This window comes from Anopheles gambiae, chromosome 3, assembly GCF_943734735.2.
Source record: "Anopheles gambiae chromosome 3, idAnoGambNW_F1_1, whole genome shotgun sequence".
NCBI classification, from domain to species: domain Eukaryota; kingdom Metazoa; phylum Arthropoda; class Insecta; order Diptera; family Culicidae; genus Anopheles; species Anopheles gambiae.
The window spans coordinates 39160078-39178725 of record NC_064602.1 but is presented as its reverse complement, the minus strand read 5'-3'; the positions used below and the strand labels follow the sequence as shown (position 1 = coordinate 39178725).

The window sequence follows — 18648 nt, the reverse complement described above, 5'->3', positions numbered from 1 at the left end:
TTGATTTTCATTGGATCTTGTTTGTGCTTTTCCGGAAGGGCGTTTACCCCATAGTGACGAGTTCATCAAGCCGGTCTTGTAGTACAGTCGTCAACTCGTACGACCTAACAACATGCCCGTCATGAGTTCAAACCCCAAATGGACCGTGCCGCCATACGTAGGACTGACTATCCTGCTATGGGGGGAAATCAATTAGTCACTGAAAGCCAAGCCCACGTGTGGTACAGGCAGGCCTTGCCCGACAACGGTTGTTGTGCCAAAGAAGAAGAACAAGAAGACGAGTTCATCACAAGGGTTAAGAATATCGGAGTGTACGACGTTTTACTATTCCAAGGTTACTCGGGACTTTCATCTATTGAGCAGAGTTTTCGTCTCTCATTATCGCATTGTTTGTTCGATTGCAGTAACGAAAAAAAAATACAGAAAATATGCAAACAATGTTATCGATTTGAAGGATGGGCTACACCATACAATTACTGCGTGGGTTCGCTTTCACCAGATCAACATTGTTCGATCATTTTCTGGATGCATTTTACCAACATGGCAATATGGCTTCGCTCACCTTCTCAAGGAACACGTGTACACATTTTGCAAATAGACGATATCATTTTAAAAACAACATCTTTTTGGCTCCATTAATGAGCAATCTCTTTCTAGTTCCCATCCATGTAATTTCTGCTCAGGGAACTCGTTTTCTTCCAACAATTTGTCCTTTCAAATTGAAATATTTACTGTTTATACAGTGTCGCTACTGGCACGAAACTAGTACGTGTCTACATGATATATTTGGGTTGTAGTTTCGATTTTTACATGCATGATTTACTGTTTATCGGCTGACAATTTCTTGAATTGTCACAATGTTGCTCCATTTACCTTACGTAATTATAGCGAGCATTTAATGCTCTTGTTTTCTGAGAAATCCAACTCTGCGAGCTGCACCGTTCGTCTGTAACCTTAAGGAACCTTCTATTGATGGTTAATAAATTTCGATTTAAATTTGCTCTGTAACTATGCACTCTCATCAATTTTGCAATTTCTTGTTTTCCTGTGAAATGGTGCAGTGCAAAAATGCAATGCTATAAATCCGTCTCGGCTCGAACGATCGTTTCCGCGGGTATGTAAGTATGGATTTTACATGTAGCATGTAAGTATGGATTTTAATGGACTATTTTACAAAGAATATCTACCGTTCCACCAGCACGCTGGTAAGAAAATCACCAAAATCGTGTTTCATATACGACGAATTTGCTTATCTTGTTTCTTGTTGACCTAGGGAACAAGAGACGTACAGCACCTGCGATAGCTACAGTTACTCTTAGCTAACATCGTCATCTTCGATCTGCGCTTCGCTTGATTCGTAAATATTGACTAACTTATCGAAACAGAAGGAACAGCAAGGACAGTTTAGGTGTTTATCGTCGTGTGCTGTTCGGGGCAGGTTTGGAAGATTATTATGGGTTTGGGCGATTTTTTTGATTTACCTGACTGTAAGGAACTTAGCGAGCCAGAGGTACTCCCACAACCTTCGTAGGCGTAGTTACGCAGATCGTCGAATGGCCCGGAGGCTGAGTCGATGTCGACGCGTCGCTTCCGGTCGTCCAGGAACACGTCCACCTTGCCGACAACCTGGTCGGACACGACGGCAATATCTGGACCTGTTGGTGCGTTCGTGGAATGGACAGAACATAATAAAACATTGTTAGCAAAGCGTTGTTGGCCCATGGTTATAAATGAGCTTCCCATTTGATTACAAACAAAGAACTGACGCACACAAAAACCACGTAACATTGAAGCAGCAAATAATAATCGGGCGATGCTGGAGAGGGCTGGAGCTTGGCGCATAACTCCCAAAATGGCACATTTGTTTATTTGTTTATTTGTAAATATTAAGTGATTGGCCTTCATAGGCCTTATCACTGATCTTATAAACTAAACTTATAATAACATAAAGCATCACGGTACAATGTAACATCAGCACAAAATAAATAACACAGAGTATCACAGCAAGAAAAACAGGTTAACTTAGGGAATTCCAGTCAAAAGAGTCATAATGTGCATTAAATCTGATAGCCATCGCAGTCAAAGGTTCATTATCGCTATATGCACGTCTAGTTTGGTCAACTCTTAGTAGCCTAAAGTTTCTTAAAATACGAGCAGGTACGTGGAAATTAACTCTAGCTAAAAGGTCCGGTGAATCTATCTCTCCTAGGATGATTTTTTTCATAAACAAGATTTGCGCCGTTTCGCGACGAGTAGCGAGAGACTCGAGTCCAAAAATTAAACACCGGGCATGATAACTAGGTCTCGCTGCTACGTTACGCCAGGGTGTGAACCGTAAGACCAAACGGGTGAATTTTTTCTGCACTGACACAATCTTATTCGACCATAACAACGACGATGGGCACCAAACTACTGAGGAGTATTCTAAGATGGATCTGACTAGTGATTTGTAGAGTGCGACAAGACAATGTGGGTCGGAGAATTCTCTCGACTGCCTGCGTATAATTCCTAGCATTCTGTTCGCTCTATCAATAATTTCGTTATGGCGCACATGAAAGTCAAGTTTACGGTCAAGGGTAACTCCTAAGTCTTTTACTGCACTGTGTCGTTGTAATTGTGTACCGGAGATGCAGTAGTTAAACACTATTGGACAATTAGAACGGTGAAACGACATGGACAAACATTTGTCAACAGAAATTTGTAGGTTGTTGTTCAGACACCAGTCGGAAAAAGAGTCGATCGATGCTTGCAGGACGGGAGACAATCACCAAAACACCTCACAGGAAAAAAAGTCTAAGATCGTCCGCATACAATAAACATTCAGATTCCCTTACTACAGTAGTAACGTCATTGAAAAATAGAGAAAACAGTAAAGGTCCAAGGTTACTACCCTGTGGCACGCCTGAACAACTCACGAATTCCCTAGATGTCATACATTCAACTTTCACGCGATATCGACGATTGGTGAGGTAAGATTCGAACCACTCCACTAAAGGGGTAGAGAATCCAAGACGAGCAAGCTTAGCCAACAGCAAGCGATGATTCACCCGATCAAAGGCTGCCTTAAGGTCGGTATAGATGACATCCATCTGGGCTCCCGAAGCGAATGCAGCATGGCAGTGAGATACAAACTCCACCAAATTGGTGGTCACACTGCGGCGGGGGAAGAACCCGTGTTGGCGTGTTGATATCAGCGAGCGGCAACAGTTCAAGAGCGAGTTCTGGACGACGACTTCAAAAACCTTAGCACCTGCAGGCAAAGTAGTAATGCCACGGTAGTTTTCCACTAAGCTCTTATCCCCCTTTTATGCACAGGAAACATGTAGGACGATTTCCATGCTGCTGGAAACATACGCTGATTGAGAGAGAGTGTGAAGATACGAGCCAGAGGTCCGGCCAAAACTTCGCTGCATTTGGCAAGAACTGCGGTTGGAATACCATCAGGTCCAGGGTTGTAGGATGGTTTGACCTGCTTGAGTGCCTTTAGCACAGAATCTCTGGAGATGTTTATGTCACGCACATTAACATTGACAGCGTCGGAGGGCACGTTGTTGAGAGCAGCATCCAATGAGAAGCCAGGAGCTTCAGTGGCAAACGAACTCATGAAACGATCGGCAAATAAATTGCAGGTTTCCTCTTTGGTACACGCAGTTGTTCCATTAAAGGAAACTATAGCTGGCAGGGAGCTGTTTTTCCGTTTTGTGTCGACATACCTCCAAAAATTTTTCGGTTTTCTTCTTAAGCTGAACTGTATACGAATCAAAAAACGAGAGTGTAGTTGTCTATTATAGCTTCTATATACATTGTGTGCAGCGATGAACCGCAATCTCGATTGTTGTGTTCCACTGTTTTGGTAAAACCGATAGCAGGAAGATTTGTTTCGTTTTAAACGGCGTAATTGAGCATTACCCCACGGTGGACCCTGTCGTGGACGTTTTATAGGGCAACAGGCAGATAAATATTCCGTAAATTTCCGATTGAACATATCGAGTGCATGGTTTACGTCCGGGTTTCCATCAAGAAATGACCAGTCAGAAGATTGCAGTAGATCATTTAGAATCAAAAAGTTAGTGAGACTGTAGTCGAGCATGCCTGATTCATGATGTGATGTTGTGTGATGTTCTGCTTTGGCTAAGCCGTTCGGCAGGCACAGCTCTATGGGCGGATGATAGCAATCAATAGCAACTATAGGGAAGGGTGTTATTGTCGGTGGAGAGCATTGTTGCAGGATATCGTCGCATACAAAGATCAAATCGAGGTAGTTATTCGACGCATTATTAATTTTCTTAATCTGGTATAGTCCGTTGCTATTCATACAATCAAGAAGAAGGCGATAGTTGTCCGTGATCCTCGAGCATTCGTAGTCAACTTGGAGCATAAGTGGATTTGTTTCATCGGGTATCCAATTCAGGTTTGACAAATTGAAGTCCCCGAATAAGAAACAGATTTCATTAGCTTTACACGCTACGTCGTCAATAGTTGAACAGATTGTGTGAATAACCGACGTGTTATTTGCCATGTCAGGAGGAACATACATTGCGCCGATAACATACGTTTTCTTAATGCTGTAAATCTTTAACCAAAGTTGCTCGACAGTGTCTGATGTAGAACATTAGAGTACTCTCAAATGTGAGGCGACAGCTATGAGAACCCCACCACCTTTGGTTTTCCTACTATTTCTGTCATTACGGTCCTTTCTGAAGACGATATAATGGTCCGGAAACAACTGTGACGAGTCAATAGAAGAGTCCAACCATGTTTCAGTCAGGATAATGACGTCGTAATGAGTAGTAGAAACATAATCGAATACCTCATGACATTTTGTTTTTAGTTCTCTTACATTTTAATATAAAAATAACAAAACGTCAGTATTATTTAAGGAGGCAACCCCTGCAGGAATGACATGACCATCGTGCGTTTGTGTAAGTGTAGGTTCTGTACTGTAGCAATAGTGCTGCTGATGTTGCGTAGTGTTGGGTTCACGATCGTTAAGTAGCCTGCACGAGATGCTGTTACTACAGACTACTTCAGTGGTGGTAAAGTTGTTTGTTGTTGGAGGAACAATCATCAGGTGAGTGCGTAAATTATCAACAAAAGTTGTTTCGGCGTTATTTGGCTCATATGCGGTGTACAGCTGATTAGCGAGCGTGCGAGTGTGCGTGATGTGTGTGAATTGTTTATCGGTGTTGATAATTAGTGGGTTTGCGGTGTGGGTGAAGTGCGTGGAGTGTGTGCTGAAAGTATTGTGTGATCCAACAGCTGTGGTGATCGAATATCCTGCGCTGTAGATTGGGTTGTGGGTGTTGAAAGTCTCATTGGCGGTAGACGAAAATTTGCACCTGGTTGTTGAGCTCGGTAGTCGACAAATTCACGCACCGATAGACCAAGCGGCCAAGTATCGGGGGAAAGAGCCCTTTCACGTTGAGTAAGAGGCACTAACACCTTAAATGATAGAAATGAGAGTGTTGCTGTGTTTGTGCCTTGTCGTATAAGGCAATATGCAGTGACATCCTCAATGGACAAAGCATGTTTGACCATTTGCACTATTTGGTCACTGGATGTATCTGGAGCGAGCCGGGAAATATACAATGCGCACTTTTGCACCGTAGACTGAGCGGGGACTATTTTGATCGGAAATGTAGTTGTATCTTTGTTTGTGCCTGTGATCATGGGTGCTCGATTTTTGCGATACATATCATCGATCGGCTTATTATGTTGGTTCTGGTTGTTATTGATTTGGGTGTTGATGGGTCTGGCGCCAAATGTAAACAACGTACGGTTGTCAGTAGCGACTTCCGAGAACAAACGTTTTGACCGATTTATGCGACGAATTTTTGCGGGAGGGTGACTGCTACGTGGAGTTTTTAGATCAAGTTGGCTCATCCGTGCAAACCCAGTTTTGATATCATTAGTCAATGGCTCCATAACGGTCTTGATGCTTTCGGCTACTGTTGTAATTGCCGCCTGGAAGCCAGATTGCATGGCTGCGTCTTTTACGAACTTGGTGCGCGGATTCATAAATACGTTGTTGCAGCCAATACAGCACCAGTGTAATTGTTTATATTCCGCAATGCGCAGGAACAGATCAGCAGGAACCGAAGTGCAGCGCTGGTGAAATGGAGAGTCGCACAGGCAGCAGCTGATAGATGCCTCCACAATTTCCATAGTGCAGGCGTTGCAAATACGGGCCATTATACGGGAGCGGTGCAGGTTTTCGTTGCAGCAACAAGAGCGATGGCGGTTAGGACGCGCGAACTCAGATGCGATCCGAAACACGAAATTTACGCGAATTTTTTGGTCAGCAGAGATAAACGCACTATTGAACGATAATGGAACGGTGTTCTAAAATACTGTGATTATACAGAAACCGGAAAATAATGTGATAAACAGCGCGATTTTCAAGAAAATATACTGAGCGAAATGCGAATGCGACTTTTACGTTAAACGTCAAACGTCAACTCGCTGAAAACGCTGAAACGTCAAACGTCAATGAAAACGAAACACGCTACTTACGTACTGGCGGTGCCTTATGTTGAACGAGCTCTGGCAGCGGTCCAATCGGGATCTTGAGTGTCTTCATGTCAAACGCTGTCATGTCGTTCTCGCCACCACCTTCGTCGCAGTAGTTGATGATGTTTTCGCGGATGTCGTCCTTGGTGGCCGGCTTCTTGTTGAAGTTAGCCGAACGACGCCGGGAGCAGGAAAAATAAACAAACAACAAAACTGTTGCGTGTGGAAAGGAAGACACAAAAACAAAACTTGTCTTTAAAAATGATCTGCAAAATAATGTTTAAAGCACATCGAGACACGCTTCCACTTACTAATGATCAGTAATAGGCAGGCTATAACGGCGGCCAAGGCACTGGTGCTGAACTTAAGCGCTTGTCGTTCCTTCAAAAACTCACAACTCTCGCCCCAGTACGAGTCCGGACAGATGCACTTGTACTTTAGGCGCGGCTCCTGGTTGATGCAAGTGCCCCCATTCAGACACGGATAGTCCAGGCACTCGTTCCGGTCGATACAGGTCTTGCCTTCCGGTGAGATAATCATACCATCGCCACAGCTGTACCGAATAAGATTCAATCCAAACACAAACTGTTAACTGCGTGACCAAAAAGACACATGATCTCTCACAGTGGACATCGAGGTACTTACGCGCACTCGTACTTGTTCCATAGGTCGACACACTCGAACGGATCTGGACAGTACGCGTTCTGGCAAGGATTGTTGGACGAACAGTAGCGGTCGATGTCCTTGGCCATCGTGGCCTGACCCCACTGCGTACCGTTGGTGGCTGGCGGAAGTGGCAAGCTTTTACCGTCAAATCTATAGACAGCGCATGAACAGGAAGAGAACATTATAAAACAACATCCAGAAACGCTTTGCCGCCATACCCGCTAGACTTACCTTATATCGTCGATGCAACTCTTCTGATAGTCCGATTTGACATCGTACGTCTTCACGCCAGTGAACTCTGGCTTGCCACCCGCATACACACCCTCCTGCTTGTCCACTGACAGCCACTGATGTCCGTCGAACGAGAAGCTCTGGTTGAAGTTGGCACCCTCACCCCCGTCCAGTTCCAGGATGGCCGCTGAGCCGTACCTTTGCACCTTCACCACGTGCCACTGTCCGTCGTCCACCTCGACCGCCGTCAACGCTACCTCCTGCTCCTCCACCTGGTCCGTGTTTAAGCTGTACCGGAAGTACACCTTGGCGTCCTTCAGCTCAATGATGCCGTACTCGCGCATATGCTGATCGCTGATGCGGAACAGCTCACCGTACGTTTCGCGCGTGCGGAACCGCAGCTGAATCTGCGTCGTGAACTTATTCGGCTCGAAGCTGAGCGCGTACTTCACGTAACTGTGCGTCTTGAACGTAGTTGGCGTGGTCGGCAAGCTGCAGTACGTGCCCGTCCAACCGGGATTGCATTCACACTTTGCCTCGACATAGCTACCGACACTCTTGCCGTGCTCGAGACACCGGGCGACCTGTGGATTCAGATCACACACCTCTTGCGTGTACAAACAACCGGGCGCACTGCCTTTAGACAGTCCCGGGTGGGACAGATCGTACAGGATTCCGTTATGCTTAAACTCGCGTATGCACCCTTCGAAACCGACCCCGACCGGCATGTACTGCCAGCGGCTGTACGTGTAGTCAAACTTGTCCCTAAACACACCGCCAATCTGGAGCGGCGTGTTGAGATTCAGATATTCATTGAACTGCGGCACCTTGCCCAGGGCCTGGCAGGTGTGGTCGATTATCTCGACCAGGTTGCCGTCGTCGGGTTCGGTGATTTCTGCCGTCTTGCAGAAATCGACCACTATCTTCACCTGATCAGTGTCCCAGAACAGATCGATCCGGTGCCATTCGCCATCGTTGAGCGGATGTTTAGTCGCGATGCGTAACTCTAGCGTACCCGAGCCGTAATCAATGAGGAATCGAGGATAACCCTGCTCCAGCTCGAGTGCAATAAAGTCAGACAGCTGCTTGGACGTGTCGTCCTCCTTCGGTGGTGTGATAGGTCCGTTGTAGAAAATTAAACCATCCGGCTTCGTTGTGATGATCTCGACGCTAATATGCGACTTGTCGCACATGTCGAGCGGTGGGTACCAGGCCCAGCCACTGCCACGGAAGCTACGTACGACCTGCTGACAGCGGGGTCCTGTGTAGCCTGGTAGACACGAGCACTTGATACCCGACTTGGAATCGGTGCAGCGACCACCGTTCAGACAGGGATGGGATTTGCAGGTCTGTTGCTGCTTGTACTCTCGCGAGCTGCATACACACTCCGCCGTGGAGTTGATCTGAACCCCAACCAGGGCGGTTTTGTTCGCATTAACTAGGCAGGGGTTCGATTGGACCTCGATAATGCTGGTGCACGACCCGGCACAGTCCGCATTCTCCAGCAGACACTCATCCACGTTTACCATCGTGATGTTGATGCCCACCTCCTGCTCGATTTCCTCCTTGTGCAGCAGTATCAAGCCGTTCAGCTGCACCGCCTTGTAGAAGTACGCGCCATGTACAGCGAACCGCACATCGATCAGCGGCACCGACCGATCCTTCAACTGCACACTGAAAACGTCCACATTCTTTACGTGCACGTTCAGCAGCTCCGCCAGCTTGTCCCGGAACCGCTCTAGCTTGCTGCGGAAGATGTTCTGGGTGCGATAGTTCCAGATGCGTATAAAGTCCTCATCCGTAATGCCGGTCAGCCGGATCGAGCCGGAGTTGACGATCGCCTCGTAGGAGATGTGCTTCACCACCACTGACATGTTGGCATACGATTCCTGCGCGTGCTTGCGGTCGTAGATCTTGAAGCGCAGCTTGTAGCGTCCCTCGCGAGCACCGCGCCGCATCGTCACCATGCCGGATGTGTCGTCTAGCTTGAAGCGTGGATTCTCGGCCTCATCCCAATAGAACAGCTTGTCCGAGGTGTCCCAATCATCGAGATCGTTAACGAACACACGCCCGATCGGTGTGTCCGGCGCCTGGCCTTGGTAGTTGTACACGATCACCTCCTTGGAGCCGGGCTGCATGATGTTATCGTTCAGATCACCGATCGTGATCGTCAGCGTGCTGGTGCCGGTTTGCGGTGGAGTGCCCGAGTCCTTGATAACGATCGGAATGGTGTACTGCTTGCGGTACTCGCGATCGAACGAGCCGAGCGATGAAATGATCGCCATACCGTCACCCTTGTTACTCTGCTCCACCTTGAAGGACGTTCGAATCACATCGTCTGCGTCCGGGTCCATGCGGAACTGGAACGGTGCCCCGTTGCCCTCTAGTCGGTCATCCTTATCGACGGCGGAGATTTCGATAATCTTCGAAGGCGGTGAGTTTTCGAGCAGAATGGGCCGGTAATCTTCCGCGAATACCGGCGCATTATCGTTGATGTCCTTCACCAGCACAGTCAAGATGGCGAAAGCCGTGCGCGGCGGAACACCGTCATCGGTGGCTAAAATTTCAAGTGAGTGTTTCGCCATCGCTTCCCGATCCAGTTCACGGTGGATCGTCACCGTACCTTCCTGGTCGATGGCAAACTGGCGCTTCCGGTCTGTAGCACGGTTAATGCTGTAGGTAATTTTGCTCTTACCGCCCTTGTCAATGTCGACCGCCTTGAAGGTGCCCAATTTTTTCCCCACGTCCGCGTTCTCATACACAGCCGCCTCGATGTGCGGCTTCTTGAAGCGAGGCGTATTATCGTTAATATCCTTCAATTTCACAATCACCCACGAATGGTCAACGTGGTATTTGTCGCTCTCGTCAATATCATCGTTATCGATCACCTGTATCCGAAAGCGAAAGCCATTTATCTGCAACGGATCCTCGTAGTCTAGCGGCTGGACCACCTTCAAACTCCCCGTACCGTCCGCGTTCTTTACCATCGCAAACTTATCCGCCCCGTACCCGCTGCTTTCAATGATTTTGTACTGGAAATTGTTTATTTCATCATCGTCATTCACCGTCACGGTCAGTATCGGTGCCTCGGGCAGCACACTACCGTCGGTTTCCTCCACCTCGACGAACCACTCGTCCTTGGTGAACCGAGGTGGCATATCATTCAGATCCTTCACCTTGATGGAAGCTGTTCCCGTACCCTTCAAACCTCCGCCATCGGTGGCCACTATCTGCAGCGAATAGTCGGGCGTCTTCTCTCGATCGAGACAGCATACCGCCGTCGTGATGAGTCCTGTGTCCGGGTTGATGTCGAAGATCGGCAAACCAGTATCCTCTTGGATAGCGTTCTTCTCAATCGAGTAAATGATCTTCGCGTTAGTGCCTTCGTTGATATCGTCATAGTCTTTGGCCTTTATTGTCATCACGTGCTTGCCGATGGTGCCATTTTCGGTCACGTTGCCGTACGCAGTACCGTTCAGGAACTGGGGCGCATTGTCGTTGACGTCTTTCAGGTTGATCTGCACCTCCGTAAAGCCCACCAAACCCTCGCCTCCTTCGTCCTGCGCAAAGACGGTAAACTTCCAAGACGCTCGTCCGTGTGGTGGATCTCGGTTGAGGGGCTGAACATTTGGAGGAAATGGTGGGAAAGGAGAACAATAGGCAAGAGAGGAAGAAAAAAGTTTTTAGTTTTCACCAGCATAGATCTTAACGCTTTTGATGCATTTTTCAATTAAATAATTTCGAAATGAAATTTTGTTTGACTTAATGAAGGCTAACTAGATTCGGGACATTGCTGGTCAATTGCGTCGGTTTTGTTCGTTGCCGTCAAGAGAAAGTTTACAAAATTGCTTGATTTAATTAAAATACTGTATTTTCTTGAGGTTAAACTAGTATCCGGTAAACCGAGCTCGATGGAGTGTACTTTTAGTCCCACACGAATCATTTTGAGACCCGGCACATGGAACAAGCGGGAAGTTATTCAAAACTGTAGAGGAGACCAGAATCCAGTTTCACCATCGAAAAGTTTCTCCATCGGGCCAAGGCTTCATCGAACAGCAGAGGCACATTTAGTCTTGCAGACGTGTAAGTTTCTGAACCGGAAATTAACTTGCTTTCAAATGTTTGCAAAGACTTTGAGCGCTCGAAAAATCCTGAAACAAAACGGTCATCACATCCCTTCGGCTTTGGATGGTAAAAGGGTTTTGCCATGCACCGCTCTGGTCGAATCTTATCAACCATACGAACATAAAAGGTGTTCTCCATTTCATTTTCATGTTGTCTGCAGTTTAATATTGCAGGTTTTTTTTTAAATTCCTTTACATTGATTACCGTCGTCACGGTTAACTGCAGTGCTTTCGTTTTGTGTGTCGTCACTGGCGGACAATGGTGGTTAAATCTTGCGTATGCTTCCAAGTGCATAATTTTGACCTACCTTAAGCACAAATATTTCCCCAGTGGCCTTGTTGATGTCAAAGTAGCTATCGGAGGGATTTTCGATGTCAATACCAGCCCCAGTCAGAAAGTAGATGATGTTGTTTGGACGCTCCACGTCGGCATCCGAGGCGGTAACCTGTTCAGGGCGAGGGGAAAGACATGAGAGGCAATAAGTGGCAAGTGGATGTAAAAATACCGTATAAAGGCGAAACACGAAAATTCAGGAAAGTAAACAAAAGGGAACGATTGTTTCTACGAACTACCGAAATCGCACAACAAAGGAAAATTGACTCAATGAAATTCAGAAATTGCAAAGCCGCAAGGGGTATGATAGCCTTTCTCAGGTTTGCTCTGCGCCCTGTCAAGCTCAGTCAGCATCGTAGCAATCGTGAACGGGAAATATGAATTCTTTGTAACCGGATGATTGGCATGACCATTTTCTCGTTCGGATCGGTGAGATTGGGCAGAAAACATCAACGTACACCTGGTGTGTTTGGGTAGGTCGGTTGCGCTTGGCACGGTCCCGGACAGCTAATTCAATTCCATCGTCTGTCAGTTGGAAAATTAGTTTTTCATTTATTACTGCAAATTGCACTGCTCGATGATGTTATATACTAAGTAGTAATTCGTTTAGTTGGAGATAAAATCGTTCAATATATTTGCCATTAACACACCAGTCCAACGTGACGTTCAAGTCTAGTTGCTTCAGCCAGTCTGATTAAGTAGTTGTGATTGCAACATAGCTTACTTGGTCGCTGGAAATTGTGATTGATTGCTGTTTGTTTCATTGTCTTCAATACAAACAAGAGGAAGAAAAACATAGAAAAAGGAAGATAATGCCATGTTGATTGATGATTTCCGAACGGCAAGCAATTGTACGCTTGGGCCTCATATGAGCTAGGTGTGTGTAACTGTTAATGGAATAGACTTGAAGCGGTGATGTTTTCATGTGCTTTCCCATAGGCTAATCTCTTCCGAAAATATCTCATACGTATTACATTTTATTCTAAGCGTTAATACCTCTTCCGTAAGAAAACAAAGAGTCAAACGTGATTGGCATTTGCACTGCACATTTCTTTCCAATGGAGCAATCGCACAACAGTTTCCCGATTTACATACAGCACCACAGTAGGCACTGCACTGCTGCAATACAAGTGGTTCAATAGAAAAGAAAGCAGAAAGAATTCCCCTCCTTTAAACACGGCAGAAAGCGTTCTTATCGTTCTGTTGTACAGTCGTTGCCGCTAAATTTTGACTCTAACTCACTTATTTTTGTCTCGAAGGCACCAATTTTTGACAGCGTTTCACGATTTTTGTCTCGAAGGCATCAATTTTTGACAGTGCGCATCAATTTTTGCCTCGAAGGCATCAATTTTTGACTGTGAGTCAATCGCTTTATTTACAAAATTTTATGTAATTTCTGAAACTGTGTGTTCTGAAATGATTGAAGTTAAGTTAAATAGTGAATAATTTTATTGATAGAATTTAAAATAAAACAATTTTTTTGCCAATTTTGGCAGTTTTAATGGAGTGAAAAAAATTAGCACGTATTTTTAGCTGTAAACAGAAGCTTTAGAAATTCTAAAATTTCATCATTTTTTCTCAAGAAACAATCAATTTACACAGTTTTTGAATTTTTTTATGAGTTGTGGAATAACAATTGTTAAAAATCTGCTTAAATACCTTGTAAAATTGTCATTATTCCTACAAGAGTCAAAAATTGATGACTTACAGACAAAAATAGGTGCGTTAGAGTCAAAAATTGATGCGCACTGTCAAAAATTGATGCCTTAGAGGCAAAAATTCATGCGCACTGTCAAAAATTGATGCCTTAGAGCCAAAATTTGGTGGCAACGACTGTATGTTCAATTATTTTCACTCCATTCTCACAAGACAGGAAAAGTTCTATGTTGAGCTGCGCATTTAAAAAGCTCAGCTTTTGCTGCATGTGTGTCTGTTGCAATACACCTCGTTCTAAACAAAAGATCAGAGCATTGAGGGGGAAAATGGCATCGAGTAAATATAACAGAGAATTTGTCTCCATCTGTAAAGGGATGTAGGTCTGTATCATAACCGCAAGTGTATAGAGTAGAGGAATAAGGAATAGAAAAGCAACCAGCACGACTCAACCAGTTTGCCGGTGGTTATGTAAATTTTTATGAAATTTTATTCTAATTGATAGCTGCACAGAGTTTTATCTTCTATCTCTTCGCAGCAACATTTTCCCTCTTCAATCTATTGGTAATTTTCTTGACCTTCACGCAGGATATTCTTTCCCAAAAGTTTGTACAGCTCTTTACGCTTTGCCTGTGTTGTCGGTGCAGTTTCGGGTGAATGATATGAAAAGGCCATATTTTTTTAACAGCTACATCATGTTCATATTCATTCAATCCTATTTCTAGTGCAAACATTGTGTATGTTTGTGTGTATCACTCCGAGTCGGATCGTCGAAAGGGCGGTTCTGAGAACGCATCTGTGTCAAGGATACGAATGTGGAGGTCACATTAAATGAGCTTTCGGGAAGGGTGAGTGCAAAATACCGACGCCAACCGGTAGGAATATGTTACGGGTGTGTATTTATATTCATTAAAAAGTTTTCTTCTCAGATTTCACGCTCATTCTACTCAAAGTTAGTAACGTACACAAGCTTATTGACGCACCGAGTGACGTATCCCCTGCGCGAAGGTAAATGAGGCCAACTCGCAATCAGAAGTCAGTTGGCGATGCGTTAGTTTTCGGTGATAGCACATAATTAAGCGGAAAGCATTTCACCCGACGTGGGGATCGGATGTAGCTGGGCTACTGGATGTGTACAGCGCCAGAGGCATTAAATAGCGGTCTGGTTTTGCGAAATCGCTTCGCCAACAACTCGCTTTGCTGCTTGTCTGGAGGGAGGTTTTTATTGAAGCAAACTTCGTGCGAGCAGTTGGGGCGCTTTAAATGTGTGTCTGCTGTGAACCATCAATCATCACCAGCCACGCGAGAATATGTGAAGGGTTTGGCTAGAGTAGCACGATGGAGTAGCGTAAGAATATCCCATCCCCCCCCCCCCCCCCCGACCTCCCCCGAATCACCCACACATACACAACACACACAAAAGCAAATAGGGTGCAGGAAGTTAGTTAAACAACATACAGCCACAATCTCAGCACAGAAACACAGATGGCGCCAGTGGCAGTCGATGTTCCTGGAAACATGACAAAATGTAACACAAGGCTAGAGCATGCTATAGGAGAAGGTACTCGGCGACGTACTCAGAACAGGACGCTTAGAACAGGATGCGTCTTGTATGCGTAGGAACGTCAGGCCAAGGTGTCTAGCGACAGTGGCATGGTACTGGTATGAAAATATCAAAGGACCTCTACCCACAAAAGACGATCGTTTGTGAGGTACGATAGCGAAATTAGAAAGACAGAGAGCAAAATGGAGGCATAAAGAGGATAGAGCAAAAAGATAGAGACCTAACACAGCAAAGCATTTTTCAGGATAGAATTTTCGTAATAACATCTGTACCACGTCATAAGCTTGTTAAGATTTATCTTTCACCTCGTTAGTATGTGCTCCAGAGCGAAGGGGTCCCGTTGATGTGTAGTAAAGCAACCGATGGCAGTACGTGCCTTTCGATGACTGACTTTCACCATCATCAACTAGTGGTTGCAATGGGGACGTAGTTACGGACAACAGGACAAACCTTATATTAGATTGGGGGAATCGATGCCATCGTGGTTTTGGTTGAGCGCACGTTGACGTTGTTATGGTCGTTATCGTTTTCCCGTCACATTGCAAATGCTGCCAGAAAATATTGTCCAGCGTGCGACAAGAACGGTTGAAATGAGAGAAACCCGGAGGCTCATGTGTGGCACTGCACGGTGCTCGGTAAATAAGATTTTGCTTTTGCCTCACTCAAAGTTCTTTTACTTACGTGCACGGAAGCGAAATAGACTGAAGACGGCTCGGTTCGTATGCAAAAGCGGGAAAGTTGCTTGATTGTTTGACGTTTATCGGTACGGGCGGTATTTTTTTTTATTATTTTCGTTGTATTGATTCTGTACGATATTTGTAATGATTTTTTGTATTGCAAAAAGAGGTGACATAATAGAAAACAAATATTAAAAACAATTATTTCCAAATGAATGTTGTTGTTCAAAAATGATAGGAAAATTAAAAAAAAAAACATAAATGTTTCCATTCAATTTAAACTCTCAATTAATTCTATACCAAGCAAGCAACTAGGCTAAACTGGGATGCACTGGGAAATTGACGATTAATTTCTGAATGCTTTAAGCTGAAAAACTACCACATTAGCTATGACCACCGTCGTTCAATAGTAAAACATGTTTATTTCTATCAGACTCCTCATCAGCATCACCATTTCCTTCACCATCTCCTCACTAGCTGACCAACAATTTTGTAATCGTTCAGCAAACTTTCTCATAAATCAAATAGATGTTTTCCAAAGACATGCTCATCCAACGAATTTGTGCGTCGTCGCACTGAGCTTGTGCAATGGCATACAGCTTAATAGGAGTCCAGATAAGCCGGCACATCCCTGTGTCCATCGGAAGCGTTTGCGTTTTGGCCCGGTGGATGTGTGAGGCAGATGTCATAAAGCATGCCTCGTTTTACGACCAAATACCACCGACCAAGAGAAGCAATGTAACGGTCAGAGCCATAATTGAACGTTCGAAAGCAATAAAATTGATAAGTGTCTTCCATCGTACGGAGGTCATTTATTTCACTTCACGCCAGAAAAGTGCTGCCAAAAGGCTGCTACCATCACACATGCACGTCCTTGCAGTAGAGAGTGTCTTTTCTAAGCCTTAATGAAGCTAATGCAAAATACAAATGATCTTCTCAGTGCCCAATAGTCTTTGGGCGGATGGGGATAGTTGAAACAACCTACCGATGATCACCGGACGTTATCCGCAGTGGGACACTATGCAACGTACGCATCGTCGTTGTGCTTTTGGGGAAGACAAGTGCCCTGTTTCTCTTAAGAGCACACCTTTTCCATTGGACACAGCGCAAGTGAAAAGATAATAACAAGCGGGCTGGAGATTTATCGGTATTTATAGTAGAAATTTTAAATTTTTTTCGAGCACTCGTGAGGTCACCTTTAAAGTAATGGTTACCAAGGATGTTAGAAAGGTTTGGGTACGGTTCTTCACTATTTCTGTAAGCATAATTTCCTTGGTGTAAAAGTGAATGTTACAGTATTTGGCAGCATGTAACATGGGTACGTATATGCAACCTAAGAAAGTCGCCAGCATCGTGCTAAAAAACCTCGACATTTGGTTCACGGAAATTGAATAAAATACTTCCCCCGATTGTGTGGTAATCTAACCTTGTTCCTTGAGAACAACCATTGTTTGAGAAAGTCCTTCATTTATTCTTCTTCCAACCAACTGCGGTCAAATGTCCACAAAGGTAAGATGAAGCTGTCTTTCGCTGCTGGTGCGATTTATCAGCTGAGAAGTCGTGTTACGCCTTTCTGTAATTTTGTAACACCCTTTTCTAAGTCGTTTCTTGTTAGTATGGGACAATCAAACCAAATGGAGAACCACTGGAAATTGACCGTATTAGGGCTAATAAAAGTTACACTTTTTTATAGTTTAGCCGCTAACCCGGTTCTTCAGCACCTTTGTATGCTTCCTCTACTTCAATGCTGCCCGCTTTGCGATCGATTCGACATGTTCGCAGTTCATGTGTTGCGATCCGCAAATGAGGGTGCCAAATGGAGATGACATGTGTGGCATAGGAGGCCCGCGTAGATACAGTTTTTAGCTTTGGTGTAACATTTTACGGCCACGTAACTGTACGGACATGATTCCCCCAGCAATTTTGTCAGCTCTGACCGTGTTCTTTCCTATTTAATGGAACAATTTGTTTTCTTAGAATCGTTTTGTTCACTGCTTTCTTATCGTATTATGTTTTATGTTTCAAAGACTATTATTGCCACCGTTCCATAGGCGAGTTGATAAGTGAACTTGGGCTCGTTCGCGGGCCGTGTCTTCGGTCCATAAGAGGACACGTTTGTGAAGTCTACAATTCCGTCGAAGGTGAAACCGAATGCTCTTTTCATGGATCGAGCAGAACCAGAATAAAAGTGGGTGAGTTTGTGGGACGGGAGTAAATTTGTCGTAAAAGAGTAGAGATGTTTTGACGTTTTTACGGCGGTCTTGCGTGCACATAATCCCACCCTGCCCTAAGCAGTGTGGTTTGACTGAAACACTTTGCCTTTGGCTCAAACGCAAGAAAAACGATTTTTGGGTGAAATAATAGAACCAATAGCCTTATGACACCGCCAACACATGACCTAGGGCAAAGTGAACCGGATGACACATGCTGGATGATAGCACCGAACCGGTGCACTGGCAAAATATTGTACGAGAAAGTTTGAAATCTAACTTTAACGATCCAAAAGTCGTGTAAGGGAGTGCATGTATGTTTTACGGAATGTACAGTCACTCACCGTCGATTACATGTTACGTTTCGTGAGATAGAGTACGACCAACTTTACGACACTATTTGGTGCTTCGGCACGATCCCGACTTTCTAGTTGGGATGGGCTACAGTGAGTTAATATTAGTGAAGCTAAACAGTCTTCGTCATTTACCTTTTGCAATCTTTTTCCATTAGGTGAAGGAAATAATAGGGAAGGAGATGTGGAGGTGGGACGGGAGGGAACTGTTGGCATTGTTTCGAGTGTTTGATTGCATGGAGAGGATGTTCCATTTCGTTCATTAATGATCGGTAGAATCGAAAAGCTCGTGCGAAGCGCAGATAGCAGGGAGAAAGTTTGATCAA

At 44.9% G+C, this 18648-nt stretch overlaps 1 protein-coding gene across 1 annotated transcript in view; it reads right to left on the bottom strand.

Annotated features, from left to right (window-relative positions):
- Positions 1-1144: 1144 nt before the first annotated feature.
- LOC1279098 (neural-cadherin) overlaps positions 1145-18648 on the bottom strand; it is a gene marked incomplete at its 5' end in the record, with an annotated part of 30316 nt that continues 12812 nt past the window's right edge. The window contains 6 exons of the mRNA XM_061653439.1: positions 1145-1655; positions 6514-6723; positions 6822-7063; positions 7156-7326; positions 7408-11027; positions 11840-11977. Of these exons, the coding sequence (XP_061509423.1) occupies positions 1405-1655; positions 6514-6723; positions 6822-7063; positions 7156-7326; positions 7408-11027; positions 11840-11977 (4632 nt within the window). The remainder of the gene's footprint in view (positions 1656-6513; positions 6724-6821; positions 7064-7155; positions 7327-7407; positions 11028-11839; positions 11978-18648) is intronic.